We start from the raw sequence: 13,418 nt of genomic DNA, 5'->3' as shown, positions 1-13,418 counted from the left end.
CATGTGGCTAGATTACAATAGGCTTTACCCTCAACGTTCGTGTACCTAAAATGTAAGAAAAATTAATTACAGGCCTGGTTTAATTAACTTTATTAAGTTAGTGAGTTAAATATAAAACATAACTATAATAGTACAAATGCAATAGACATAGAAAGGTGATAACTGTTATTCCGGGACGTCTGTGTAAACAAAGCAAACGTTCGTTTCCACTCCTCACTTTTGATGACGTAAAATTTCCGCGACGAGTGATTCCACAATGGCAACGGTACAAGTTAGCGAAGCTGAAAAAGTGTATATATTACATGGTATAAGGGTAAGTGTGGGCAGCAATAAGATTATTGATTAATTTTATAAATTTCTGAGTATTATGTCGCCATGTTACAACGATCAGGATGATCTGCGAGTGGATGGAAGGAGCTGTGAAGACTACAGACATATGGAGATTGAGACTGACGTGGTGTCCAATACTGACGGATCGGCCAAAGTTTCTCTGGTATTTTAGTTTTGATATTTTCTCTTATTAGTTACATATATATATTAGTTACATATTGCATATCTCTTCCAGGTTTGACAAAATGATATCCATGTTTGCAGGGCCACACAGCAGTACTAGTAGGAATTAAGGCTGAACTAGGAAAACCAAGGCCCACAGCTCCAAATGAAGGCTATTTAGAATTCTTTGTTGATTGGTAAGTCTCTACTAGATGCAATACTGGATGCAATTCATCATGTAAATTGTCTGGCACTTAAATAACCGATAATCAAAAATTCTGTTTTGATGGATGCTGTGGTCCTGTTTGTGCTAACCAGTTCAGCCAATGCAACCCCGGAGTTTGAGGGGCGAGGAGGAGAGGAGCTCAGTACGGAGCTGAGCAACACACTATACAAAGTCTTCAACAACAAACACAGCGTGGACCTGAAGAGTCTGTGCATCAGTGAGGGAGAACATTGCTGGGTGCTCTATGTGGATGTACTGGTGAGAGAATTGGTTTTTTTTGTGCATCCTTGAACTAGCAAATATTACAGTAACAATGACTTGCATTCCACAGCTTCTGCAATGTGATGGAAACCTGTATGATGCCATGTCAGTAGCTATCAAGGCAGCTTTGTTTAGCACCAAGTAAGTACTGTATGAACTTTTTCTTGATACCCAAAAGTATAAAAGTGTGCAAGAGTGCACTGATAGTAAGCTGGAGCAGAATTTAATTTGATAAAATGTGTTTTCAATCAGGCCACAAGAGGGCATCATATTCCATTTGACAGCAGGTCACAGTGTACTATGGGACATCATATTGACATTTTGCCTTTTTTAACAGGATCCCCAAAGTGCACATATCAACAGATGACGAAGGAGGGAAGGAAATCGAGCTGTCAGATGACCCCTATGACTGCATGAGGCTCAATGTCGAGAATGTTCCCTGTATAGTGACATTGTGCAAGGCAAGCCTGCTCAAATAGACTCACATGAGCAGAGTAAATTATTCTTAGCAATAGAAAAGATTAATTTTCAGCATTATTTGTTTTGGTTCGGTTAGATCGGCCACAGACACGTGGTGGACGCCACCCTGCAGGAGAAGGCGTGCTCGGTGGCCAGCCTCATCATCTCCGTCACCCACGCGGGAACAGTTACCTGCGTGAGAAAAATAGGCGGAGGTAGCCTGGACCCCGAGAGCATCTTTGAAATGACTCAAGTGAGTCATCACCGCTTTCCTCAATTTGTGTGTTTGCAGTGATAAAGTTTTGTAGTTGAAGGTAAACATTTACAAATTGTTCAATAGCAACTTTCTGATTTTCCAGACAGGCAAACGGGTCGGAAAAGTCCTCCACGTGCCTCTTCTGAAGCTTCTGCAACAGGAGGAGAGTTTAGGAACAGCGAGACAGAAAGTTGGCTTTCTTGCTTAGAAATATCATGTGTATATATCCTCATGTACCTTTTTTCTAAAGTAAAATCTTTGATATTATATGCTTTGTTAGTTCTTTTTTTATGTTCAAGCCATATAATATTTATTGAAGTTATCATGCCTGTATCTTCTCCAAAAGAAATATGGACTACTGGCTTGGATATTGGACTTCAATTCATGAACGTTAGCATTTAATCTCAAGTTGACCTAAGCGTCACCTGTCCAAAGAATGTTATGGAGGATTTCTCCAAAAATATATTTTATGTTGTTTTGATTATACACAGAGATAGTAAAAATATGTTCTGGTTATGTAACACGGTTGAGGAAAATTCTCGAATCTCTGCACCTTTTTTGCTACTGCCACGTGGCTTAAGCTGAGTGTTTGACTAAAAGAGAGAGACCAGATGGGAAGAAATCATTCCAGACTACTGTCAGACGCTCCAAAATTTTCATGGCAGATGGGTCCAAAGCAAACTTCTGTTCCCAGGCTGCAACTTTTGGCAAGCAATTTGTGAATTTGCCACTTTTTTTTTTTAAATAGACTTCGGCATTTAAACATGAAATTTCACAGTTTCCGATGATTTATCGTATTATTAAATCGCATCGTTATTAACTTCACTATCCAATTTGAAACAGAAGCAAAGCCTTTGGCGAACATTCAGGAAAAAATTATCACATCTTTTTCAGGCAGGTTATTTAACTCACAATGCTTTTTTTTTTTTTTTTTTTTGTAGTCTGAAAACCGCACATGGTTATGTCATCAGTGCTGAGGTTTTACACCATCTCATCATTTTTCACATGCACACACACACACGGATGAGAAAGGGCGGGCACACAGGCAGAAGATAAATACCTCCACGTTGCTCCATCCTCAGTCTAACAAAGTGTCGCCATGGAATGCAAAGGTGTTTGCGTGCTGATCCTTGGGTTGATGTTGATCAACTGCTCACTCCAGCAAAATCCACCAAAGAAGAAGCCTGCACGAAAAGGTACTTTGCACCAAAACAAAAATTATTTACCAACTCTGTTAAATTCATGTTTTTCCATCACTAACTTTATGTGACTTTTTTTTTGCATGTTGAAATTAGACAATAGTGCAGCAATTGAGGATCTACAGAAACAGATTGATGACATCGTGCAGGACCTCGCCCTCCTGAAAGAAAAACAAGCCTTGCAGAGTGGTAAAAAAATAATCAAGCACAGATGTGGAAGATTAAATCTGTTAAAAAAATTCAGTAGAAATAAATCATTTTTCTATATAGTGTGTTTAAAGGGCTCAAAGATAAAGGGCAAGTGCGTCTTGGCCATCCCAGAGAAGAAGTCCTACCACACAGCCAGCGAGGGCTGCAATGCCCTGGGTGGCGTTCTGGCCACCCCAATGTCTGCTGAAGAGAACACCATGCTGACAGACTACGTCCGCCTCATCGTGGGCAGAGACGAGCAGGTGTGGCTGGGCTTCAACGACATAGTGACCGAAGACACTTGGGCCGACCACACCGGCACCAGTATCCAGTTCAAGAACTGGGACAGCCCCGCCCGTCAGCCAGATGGCGGCACGTCCCAGAACTGTGCCGTGCTGTCGGGGGTCGCCAACGGGAAGTGGTTAGATGAGAACTGCCGTGACGAGAAGGCCTCCGTGTGCCAGTTCAACATTGTGTGATCACGTGTATGCCGTAAAATTCAAAATGGCTGCTTTTGTGTGTACTTCTGCTGCAATGCCACTTTACCTTCTTTTGAAAAGAGGCTTTTTTTTAAAAAAAAATTCTGGTTCTGCAATTGGACCCATTCACAATCTGCAGTGGCTGGAATTTTCATTCACAATTTTTTTAAAATACCACTATCAATACACTCTTTAGCAGCATTATGTAACAAAGCTGTTTTTACTGGAGCTATGCATTCAGTGTTTGTGGTTGAACTGACTAATCGAGATCATCCAATATAAATTGGGTCTGACGAGACAAGCCGCAAAGTCACACCAAAAAGTATTTTAACGTGCCTGTCAAAACTGTACTATGCTGCATTCTGTATTTCACTGACAAGTCTCACATTGAGCCTGAAGAATATTCTTATTTTTTCCTATTTTCCTTTTAAATACAGAAGTTAGCCTGATGTAATCGGAAACCTAAATAAAAGCTCATTGTCTACCTATTTCTTTTTTTTCATTTAAATTATGTAAACGTGGACTACTGCAAGTGCTTCTTCTCACTTCCCTTCCATGTTTGTCACGGAGCCCGTCTTTGTGGTTGAAATAGTTTTTCCAATCCAGAATTGAAAACCTCAGTGTTGTTTCAGTCCAATAAAGTCAGTGTTCCCCTCAAATTTATTGTTTAAAAAAGTAATTACAGGTTAAAAAAAAAAGAGACTAAAACATAATTTCCCTGCTCCATAACCCAAACCACATGGGCAGAGAGAATAAAAAATATTAAGCAACATTAAAAAAAAAAAATAAAAAAGTTCTCAGATCCTCTTCTGGAAGCTTTTAAAAATTCAGATAAAGCTCAACTGAATTCCCTGAGCGTGACTTATAGGCACAAAAGTTCCCATCTCTGAGAAGTAACAAGAATTAAAAATCATCATCCGCCATCTTACGTCCTACAAGTAGTCCTCTGATGTTGGCGGTTGCGGTTCCATTTCGGCACCGGACAATCGGATGGTGTTTATATCTCCCGTGTTTTTGAACGTGTAGAGTTCATTATCCACCATTCGGCGGTCATGGAATCCCAGGCTGTCCTGCCGGTTAATGGGCGTGCGCGGACGAGGCGGGATGAACGACTGGGACGGGTCCAGGAACGTATCGAAGTGGTCTACCTCGGGCTCCGGCTCCGGTTCGCTGATGACCGGCAGCTCGGAGGGGCCCGTGAACGTTTGGTAGGAGTCCAACTGCATTCCTTTGAAATGATCTTGCATGCTGTCCGCGTAGCTGGTGTCGCCCAGAAGGTGACCGTAGACCATGGTCTCGTCTATGGAGGCGTACACGTGGGAGTTGTTTTCAGACCTGGCTTTGCTGAATTTCCTGTCGCCGGGTCGGAACATATTCCCTCTGCCGATGTAGATGGATGCCTCTTTGTCCTTAATTGCTTTTTTCTTTTTCCTGAAAACAGAATTTCCCATTGACATCAATTGAAATGCTATTAATCCGTTCCAGACTTTACATGTCCTTGATAAAGTAAAATAGCGCAAATCTGTTTTATTTCAAAGTGTTGCTCACCTAATGAAGAAGCAGACGAGAGCCAAGATGATGAGGAAAAGCAGAAGTGCTCCTGCTACCCCGAGAAGGATTGCTAAAAGATCTGTGAAAACAAAAAATATATTAGTTTTTCTATTTATTTTATGCAGTCATAATAGACCCAAGTGAAAATGTTCTTACTGGTCTTTGGTTCTAAAACTATTTTGGTGACTGCCCCAAAGTTTCCATCATCTGGTATACAGTTGGACATATTGAGATAAAAGCTGCGCGACACCAGTAACACGTCGTCGGTCTTCTCATCCTCCCGGCGGCTCAAGATCTCCTCCTCAGAGTCCAGCATCTTGACTTTGATGGCCGTGTGTCGGTCGTTGCATTTGGGCTGGCTGACCTTGACGAACTGGACCTTAGCATTGTACCCGCTGGGCAAAGAGACGATCCAGGACACGGTGGACGAAGGCCTCATTCCTTTGGGCCAGTTGGGAGTGGCCAGCAGGGTTGGAGAAGACATTTGTGGGCTGACTTGATAAATGATGGTCTCTGAAAAATAGCACAACCAAAGGATGCTATTTTGAGTGCAAGTGCAAAAAAAAGAGAGAGAGACATGATTTTGCAAAACTGTTAATGTGAAATTGCATTACCCCCCAAAAATATATATATTGTATTTAAATAAATGTAAAAAAAAATAGTGCTTTGAAATTACTTAACATATTGCAACTATGTTTAAGTGAGGGGAGGAGCTTCAGTGAGAGCTAAGTGGTGCTTTGCTGCCCTCTTGTGTCATTTATAAGTAACTGCAAACATTCAAATCCTTACCTGGGATCTCTTTAGTGAAGGTGGCGTTAAGAAAAGGCTCTTTCCTCATGCTGAAATCTGGAGTGGTAGCCGTGACGGAGATGTTGGCGTGCACCTGAAGTTTCTGGATGTTCCCGTCGTAGCAGAAATCTCCCACAGAGAAGCCTTGGCTCTCCTCCACGTGGAGCGAGACAGAAGCGTTGCACTTCTGGCCTGGTACTGATTGTTGTAGACTTCCTGATGGTGACACCAGGTCGATGGTTCGGTCCTGAGGGATTACGAGGTGCCAGGTAAAGCTATGGAGGGGCATCCGTAGACAGGAATCCAACGTGGGCACTGTGAGGAGGCTCTCCGGGCAGGAAGCCGTATTGTGACAATCTGGTTTTGATCAATATTATTAGTTAGAAAGAATCATGTGACTTAAAAAAAGAGATCAACTCTTACCGATAACTTGACTTGCGGTCAATTGGACATCTTCATTGGGACAGTCGAGGAAAGATAATTCGGCTTTCGTGCCTGCAGCCACGTTTAATTTTGTCGAAATCTCAGAGTTAACGCTCATCTCGCAGTAAGGTTCGGAACCCACTTTCTCAATCTGCAAGGAGACTTTTGGTTGTTTGGTCAGGTCCACTGTGCACAGAACTGAAAAGGTGAAAAAAAAAAATCAATTACACAAAGGCACTTTGGATTTAATATGATTATTTTTTTTAAATGATCAAACCTGGGTGACCACTTCTCATTACAGACACGCTGTATTTCAAAGTGAGTCCTTGCAAGGTCCTGTTAGTTTCACAATTCTTCAGCACCATTTCAAAATCGCCCTGCTGATGCTCCGGCTGCTTGTCAGTCAGCCCCGTATTGATCATCTTCTTGTCCTGTTTCCTGTACATCACTTCCACGTTCTTGCCGAGGCACTCCGGAGCCGTATGGCTGTGAAAATGTACGCTGTAATTGTGCATGCCGGGCACGACAAAGTCCCACTGCGTCTGTTGGTCGTCAGGGAAATCGTTGGGATAGTTAGCGGAGATGAAGGTTGTGTTGGAGACGCCTCGTGGTAGGTTGACCTTCACAATAGCCACCACTGAAAATCAAAGCGGGAAACATTTTTAATGACAACATAAGGTGGGAATGTAAAATTAGCATATCCACTTACTGTTGGTCTCAGGTCCAACACTTAGTTTAAAGTCAACCGGATCCATCTTATTGTCTCGAGGAACCTTGAGAGAAACTCGACCCTTGTAGCGCACCTGAACACTCGTGACAGAACCTCCCTTGCAGAAGGTTCCGATGTTGGCAGGGCCCGTTCGCAGGTACGTAACGAGAACATAGGTGTGTTCATCTGGACACGTTTCTCCGTTGGCAATCTGCTGCATTCCTGGCTCGGGGAAGTCCAGCTGGAAAGCCCGAGTCGCGCTAACTTTCAGATCCCAGGTGAAGGTTCGGTTGAAATCGGGGAACAGCGACGACTCAGCCTGGACTATATCGCCGGAGCAGGAAGTCGCTGTGCAGTCTGGAATTGCAGGAAAACATAAGTGCTGTTAAGTTGAAACAGATTTGTGTCAATAAAGATTTAAAATATTGTTAAGATGTTTACCTAGCAGGATTTGAGCTAGCTTAGTGCTTGCTTATGTAAATCCATAGTGTCTTTGAAATACAGTGTTCAGAAAATCATGGTGCACTTATTTGCTTTAAAAAAATAAATAAAAATAGATGATTATATCTGCCTACCAATTTCTCTGTTGATCTCCACATTGAAGATCTCCTCAGGGTGAGGACAAGTGAAGTCCAAGGAGGTGTTTTGAGATTCTCTCAGGATTAAACTTTTTTTGTTACAGGTCTGTTTTGGGATTGTTTGCAAACACACGTTGCAGTCAGGGTCGACTGTGTCCCGGCTGATGGTAATGATGGTGTCCGGGTCAGGGGTCACGGCCATCATTCTTCCGCCTGATATGAAAGGAAACAAAAAATAAGCTACAAGCATTGGATTTCTCACATGATGAGGAAAAATCAAAATGAAGCCATTTGCCTCTGGGTGCAGCTTTGGTTGTAAAAATCGTCCTGTCCATGTCTTCTCCTTGAGGGACCTTCACGGTCACGATAGTCGTTCCGAGGAGATCCAGACGCGACAGCGGTCCGCCTCTGCAGTATCTGTTGGTTATGATTTGCCCGTCGCTTCTTGTTGTGCTCACCGAGTACTGGGGTACTTCTGGACAGTCGTCTTGTGCTGCTATCTGCTTCAGGTTCTCCCGAGGTAGCTCCAAGGTCAAGACAGTCCTGTCTGGGACACTAATATCCCATTTTAGAGTTCTTTGGAAGTCCTTCCAGGTGTTTGGATTGAGCTCTCCTGCAGTAGGTGTGCATGAGCTCTGGGTACATTCTGAAAAAATATATATATATTATATAAAGAAATATAAAAACTCAACAGACAAAGGACTCACCTATTGTCGTTTTCACCTCCACTCTGTATGCTTCTTGAGGTTTGAGGCAGCTGAACTCCAGCGCCAGATTTTGGACATCAGTCAGGGTCTTCCCGGTCTGGCTGCAAGTGCGAGCTGAGTCAACCCCGGTACACAGCTCGCATTCCGGTTCCTTCGAGAACCTACTGAGCGCCATAGTCGTCCTTGAATCCACCGTCACAACCACCGTTCGGCCTTCTAAAAAAAAAAAAAAAAGTGGGACCGGAAATGAAATGAAGGATATTTGTCAGACTAGGCAACCCAATTAAGGAACACGTGTCTTTACAATGCACAAGAGGTCATTAATAATTCATAATATGGTTGGAGCAGATTCTTCCTCACAATCCACATTTGTATTAAATAGCGCCATTATATTAAATATTCTTACTTAGTGGTCCAGCAGTCGCTTGGAACAGCACAGCTTCCACCTGCGTTTTTGGTGTAACTTGCAGAGACACGACAGCTTGATCGAGCAGGTCTAAATGGGTCACAGAACCCGCTTTGCAGTAGTGAGTGTCAGCTTTGCCGTTGCCTTCAAATGTGGTCACTGAATACTGATATCCATTATTGCACGGCTGTGACGTTTCCCGCAGTCCCTCTCCGAGGACATTCAAACCCACAACTGTCTTTTCGGGCGCCTTGATGGTCCAGATGAATGTTCTGGGGAAGTCATTGAAGAGAGACGGCTGTGTTTCGATTGTTGAAGGCGTGCAGGTGTCTTTTGTGCATTCTGCAAAAAAAAAAAAGTTATTATCAATTTAGCACAACAAGCTAATATTAGCATTATTTACTCACCGATAAGCTGATTGATAGTAACCGAGTAAAACTGTTCAACGGGGCAGTTGAAGAGCACCTCGACTTCCTTCTCAGGCTCCAGAGCAAGAATCGAATCACACGTTTGCGTGTCGTTGACCCCGCCGACGATACACACCGTGCAGTCATTTGCAGCCGGGCTACTTGACACAGTCACCGATGTGCCTTTGTCCGAGCGGACTGTCAACTGGATGCATTCTGATGAAACGGATGGGAGGGAGTCAGATGATGCAAGAAAAGGAAATGGAGAAATGACAAAACAATAGAAAAGATTAGCTGCGTTGCTCACCACATCCATCTTTAAGTATGCTGGGAAATATGCTGACATTTATCAAATCAATATATTATCCAATCCAACAACTGTTATGCATATTTTGCTTTTATAATAGCGATTTATTGTGCAAAAAAAAATAATTATATAATGATACTCGTACAAATTTAAATGCTAGAATAAAAGGGGCAGCTTCTGCTCCACAGAAGGACAGTCACAACTCTGTAGCAGATTGCAGGTCAATTATTAATGAGATGATCAATTCGAGCCTTCAAGGTAGCGCCATAAATGCCCCATGAATTTTTTAAAGCGGAAGGTCTATGTGTCAAACTAAATATCTCGACTGTAAAGTCAATCACATATTTCCCCTGGCGCGGTGTTTTTCTTTTTTTCTTTTTTTCTTTGTGAGATCTAACAGCAGCATTTCTTGCGCATTCAAAGTGTTTTGCTTTCAGTTGCTTCGGCGTGACCCAATTCAACACACATATACGCAACTTATCCGTCACAGCATAAAGTCTCACCTGATAATTGGAGAAAAATCAACAAAAAAAGTCCGAGCGGCACGCAGATGTCGAGCCGCATGTTCGCTTGTGCCTCCAATCTTCCTTATTTCCAAAAGCGGTCCAGGTTAATTTCCCCCCCCCCCAAAGTTGCAGTGTGTCAAAGTCGAATTTTGCCTAGGACCCGCATGACGACGGTGACAGGCACTTCCTGCTTACCTGAGTAGCAGGGGCGTGGTCCGCGGGCGCTCTGACCTGTTCAAACCTGACAGGTGAGCTCCCACTCCCGACTAAATACAACTCGGATACGCACCGCGTAAAAAAACCCTTCCCTTCTCGTGCGGCGTGGGGCACAATGGCTTTACTATTTATAAGCCCTGAAATTTGCCTGCGATGGTTGTCACAGTGCGCTAACACCACGCAGGGTGTGGACGGGGAAGCGTTGACGCGCACGCGCACAAGCGCAAATAAAGGGCTTATGAACCCTTGATATTTAAGTAGAGTTGATTTAAAAAAAAATAAAAAAATAAAAAGACTTCTACTACAATAAAAATGGCGTTTTTGGATTATTGTGTTTTTGATGGCTTTGGAGATGAAAGAACAAAGGAACAAAAGAGATTGACTGATGCGGTCTTCTCCAAAAGTATTGGAACAGCAAGGTCAATTATTTTGTGTTTGTTTTAAGGTAAAAAATATACTATTGTAATACCATACCATACAATTGCATACCATATGTGTTTACAAACCAAAATGAGATTGTATGGCCAATGAGGAGCATTTTATGGCAACAAAAATAATCCAAATGTGACGAACATGTTTGATGAATTTCACTCCCAGCATTGGAGAAGCTTCCCTCCTGCCTCCACATGCCACATAACGGAGACATTCCTGTATGGAAACATACCTGGGGGCAAGACGACTCACCACACACATACACACATTCAGTATAAATAAACAGAGTGTGTTGTATTTGCATCGTGAATGTGTCTATAGATTTGTTTTGGGTCCTGACAAATGTGTCTTTTAAATGACATTGTAGCGATTTGTACTTTTCCAAAGTGCACACTGACACTTTTTTTTTTTTTTTGTTGAACCAGTCCGACAACATGCAGATTGGGCGTTTTGGTGGCTCCATGTGTTACGCCTGCAAACAAGGGAGCTCACTCAGGGAAGAATCAGCAGCTGTCACCAATCCCTTCCCCTCCCGTGTTAGTGTAAAAGTGGGGCAAGACCACATGTGCTTGCAAGGGCCACGACTTTGCATGTTTTCATACCAAGGAATAAGGTTTCATGGCAAATGTTTCTTTCCCACACTCCGACGGATCTTCTGCAGCTGAGATGGCTTCACAGAGTCAAATCTGGCTCCATACTGTTTCTCATAGACATTATAAATCGTTGGAGTTAGTGAACATAGGATTGTCGAAGTGCAGTTTGCAACATGGCTTCAGATCCCACTCAATGGTGTGAAAGGTCGTCTGTCTCCTATATGTAGCCTGTGATTGACGGCATGGCAAACAATCCAGCCTGCCATAACATAGAAAAGTGAAAAATATTTTTACACATAGAATAGGCTCATATAGAGTAATATTTTGCTGATTTTATAAATCGGATTTTAACAATTAATCCACATTGGTGATGACTTTGCAAATACAGTGTACATTTTCTGCCCTGTTGCCACCAGCTCAGTTTACCATTTTAGAAAAAAAAAAAAGGGGGATAAAATGCTCGCAACCGACCCCTCCCTGCCAGTGGAACTAACCATACCAAGTGCACCACTCATATCAAAAGGCAGCTCTCCTTCCAGCTGTCTGTACAAAATTAAACCCCCCCGACTGTCAAGATAGACGCCTCTCGTAGGAAAGACAGCTTGGAAATGGACACCAGTGGTGGTTCACAATTTTATTTTGGTAAGATGGAAGCTGTTGTATGTTATTCACCTCACTACTACTCCCTCAATGAATGAGTTGGGAAAAAAAAGTGTGTTTTTGCATGTTGTTTGCAGGTCATTGTGCAAAATGCAATAAAGAAGTGCTTGGTGCAGAAAAGGCCTGCCAGGCTTTGGGACAAATATTCCATCAAACGTGTTTCACATGCAGTGTTTGTGGTGAGTATTTATACTGACAGTCTGACAAATAAAAATAGAATACACGGGAAACATAATGTAGAAATGCTGTTTATCATTACACAAACAGTTTGTATTTTCACTGCAGAATATCTAATAAATATAGATTATTTTCAATCTTATTACTTTGTGCAAGTGTACTTAATGTTATGGTCATTATGAGTATATTTCAGTATGTTATTGCAGAATAAATGAAATTAAATGAAACGTACCCTCCTCGTGTTCACTTTGATTTAGTAGTAAAGTGGATTTGTTTCTCATTAGATAAACGACTTCAAGGCAAACCGTTCTATACAGTGACTGGAACTATCTATTGCGAGGAGGATTTTTTGGTAGGTACACGCTTGAACTGTTTCAATTATTTTGGGTCATTACGGACTATAAGACTAATATGACCGAATTCTAAACCCCGTGCAAAACAGTACGGAACACAAGTGATGCTTTCTACATGCATCACAATAAGGCCAGTGTTTTTTTTTTTTTCACATTTCCTTTTTTTGCATCTGTAAAAATAGAGCTCATTTGACTTGCCAAACAGCTCCAATTTTTATCCAAAAGGAAATGTCATGTTATTTTAGTGACCATTATATGGATTTTTTTAATGAAGTACTGACAATATTTCAATATATGCAGTACTCAGGAGTTCATCCATCCCCTGAAGTCTGTTTCAGCTGTGATCAGATCATCACAGATATGGTAAGGGATATTCTATATTTATATTTGTGCACAGGGTTAATATTCAATAAGTGTGCACCATCAGGTTGTGCAGGCTCGTGGGAAGACGTACCACTCGGCCTGCTTCCGTTGTGTTGTCTGCAAAGAGAGCCTGGAGGATCTGCCCTTCACCGTGGGCCCTGACGAGAAGGTTTACTGTATTGACGATTACCACAAGTAAGTATAATTGCTATTTATTTACTGTCTTACTGAACATTGGCTCACACCCAGTTATTGGGACTTGGAAGTCAGTAGAAGCAAGACAGGTTTAACATGAAATGGCTGTTGGTGGTTTCAGGGTGCAGGCTCCTTGCTGTGCTGCTTGCAATAAGCCCATACTACCAACTGAGGTGGGCCTTCAGGAAGTCATTTCTCACACTTTTAAATCTATTATTGTCAATTTTGAATATTTGCTTTATATTATTGTTTTCAGGGATGCACAGAGTCTATTCGAGTGGTTTTATTTAACAAAAACTACCACGCAGAGTGCTACGGATGTGAAGTTGACTTTGTTTGAAGATAAGATTGTTGTAAAATAAACTATAGAATATTCAATATTGTTTCTTGTTTAATTTTGCCTGGATGAATCTAAAAGCATTGTTTTTGTCTTTTATTCTTTGATCACCTTTGATGACACACAGCAGCATCAAATTACATCATTG

General features: G+C 42.0%; 4 protein-coding genes across 4 annotated transcripts; 3 read left to right on the top strand and 1 right to left on the bottom strand.

Annotated features, from left to right (window-relative positions):
* Positions 1-104: 104 nt before the first annotated feature.
* exosc7 (exosome component 7) lies at positions 105-1,961 on the top strand. The gene is made up of 8 exons (XM_049750612.2): positions 105-313; positions 392-493; positions 595-689; positions 811-976; positions 1,050-1,120; positions 1,317-1,440; positions 1,536-1,691; positions 1,798-1,961. The coding sequence occupies exons 1-8, from the start codon at positions 257-259 to the stop codon at positions 1,900-1,902; spliced, it is 876 nt and encodes a 291-aa protein (XP_049606569.1). The 5' UTR covers positions 105-256; the 3' UTR covers positions 1,903-1,961.
* A 769-nt stretch (positions 1,962-2,730) lies between these two features.
* clec3bb (C-type lectin domain family 3, member Bb) lies at positions 2,731-4,049 on the top strand. The gene is made up of 3 exons (XM_049750620.1): positions 2,731-2,890; positions 2,990-3,082; positions 3,164-4,049. The coding sequence occupies exons 1-3, from the start codon at positions 2,794-2,796 to the stop codon at positions 3,559-3,561; spliced, it is 588 nt and encodes a 195-aa protein (XP_049606577.1). The 5' UTR covers positions 2,731-2,793; the 3' UTR covers positions 3,562-4,049.
* A 154-nt stretch (positions 4,050-4,203) lies between these two features.
* On the bottom strand, positions 4,204-10,292 carry cdcp1b (CUB domain containing protein 1b). The gene is made up of 13 exons (XM_049750551.2): positions 9,942-10,292; positions 9,132-9,347; positions 8,725-9,066; positions 8,319-8,534; positions 7,907-8,257; positions 7,609-7,824; positions 7,034-7,390; positions 6,602-6,961; positions 6,325-6,522; positions 5,902-6,258; positions 5,269-5,625; positions 5,110-5,191; positions 4,204-4,992 (listed from the first exon to the last, which is right to left on the bottom strand). Exons 1-13 carry the CDS (start codon positions 10,000-10,002, stop codon positions 4,494-4,496), a joined length of 3,612 nt encoding a protein of 1,203 aa, XP_049606508.1. The 5' UTR covers positions 10,003-10,292; the 3' UTR covers positions 4,204-4,493.
* A 668-nt stretch (positions 10,293-10,960) lies between these two features.
* Positions 10,961-13,311, top strand: limd1b (LIM domains containing 1b). The gene is made up of 7 exons (XM_049750621.2): positions 10,961-11,827; positions 11,923-12,024; positions 12,307-12,374; positions 12,676-12,738; positions 12,803-12,933; positions 13,055-13,106; positions 13,190-13,311. The coding sequence occupies exons 1-7, from the start codon at positions 11,794-11,796 to the stop codon at positions 13,271-13,273; spliced, it is 534 nt and encodes a 177-aa protein (XP_049606578.1). The 5' UTR covers positions 10,961-11,793; the 3' UTR covers positions 13,274-13,311.
* Positions 13,312-13,418: the final 107 nt, after the last annotated feature.

This window comes from Syngnathus scovelli, chromosome 19 (genome assembly GCF_024217435.2).
Source record: "Syngnathus scovelli strain Florida chromosome 19, RoL_Ssco_1.2, whole genome shotgun sequence".
NCBI classification, from domain to species: Eukaryota; Metazoa; Chordata; class Actinopteri; order Syngnathiformes; family Syngnathidae; genus Syngnathus; species Syngnathus scovelli.
This window is presented reverse-complemented; position numbering and strand designations above follow the sequence as displayed.

Coding starts and splice junctions, on each gene's coding strand:
- exosc7 (XM_049750612.2), top strand. CDS start 257: ATGGCAACGGTACAAGTTAGCGAAGCTGAAAAAGTGTATATATTACAT. Junction 494..594: donor GATCGGCCAAAGTTTCTCTG/GTATTTTAGTTT, acceptor CCATGTTTGCAG/GGCCACACAGCAGTACTAGT. Junction 1,441..1,535: donor GTATAGTGACATTGTGCAAG/GCAAGCCTGCTC, acceptor TGGTTCGGTTAG/ATCGGCCACAGACACGTGGT.
- limd1b (XM_049750621.2), top strand. CDS start 11,794: ATGGACACCAGTGGTGGTTCACAATTTTATTTTG. Junction 11,828..11,922: donor TGGTTCACAATTTTATTTTG/GTAAGATGGAAG, acceptor TGTTGTTTGCAG/GTCATTGTGCAAAATGCAAT. Junction 12,934..13,054: donor TGTATTGACGATTACCACAA/GTAAGTATAATT, acceptor TGGTGGTTTCAG/GGTGCAGGCTCCTTGCTGTG.
- clec3bb (XM_049750620.1), top strand. CDS start 2,794: ATGGAATGCAAAGGTGTTTGCGTGCTGATCCTTGGGTTGATGTTGATC. Junction 2,891..2,989: donor GAAGAAGCCTGCACGAAAAG/GTACTTTGCACC, acceptor TGTTGAAATTAG/ACAATAGTGCAGCAATTGAG. Junction 3,083..3,163: donor AAAACAAGCCTTGCAGAGTG/GTAAAAAAATAA, acceptor TTTTCTATATAG/TGTGTTTAAAGGGCTCAAAG.
- cdcp1b (XM_049750551.2), bottom strand. CDS start 10,002: ATGCGGCTCGACATCTGCGTGCCGCTCGGACTTTTTTTGTTGATTTTT. Junction 8,258..8,318: donor GGAGGTGAAAACGACAATAG/GTGAGTCCTTTG, acceptor ATATTTTTTCAG/AATGTACCCAGAGCTCATGC. Junction 7,825..7,906: donor AACCAAAGCTGCACCCAGAG/GCAAATGGCTTC, acceptor CTTTCATATCAG/GCGGAAGAATGATGGCCGTG.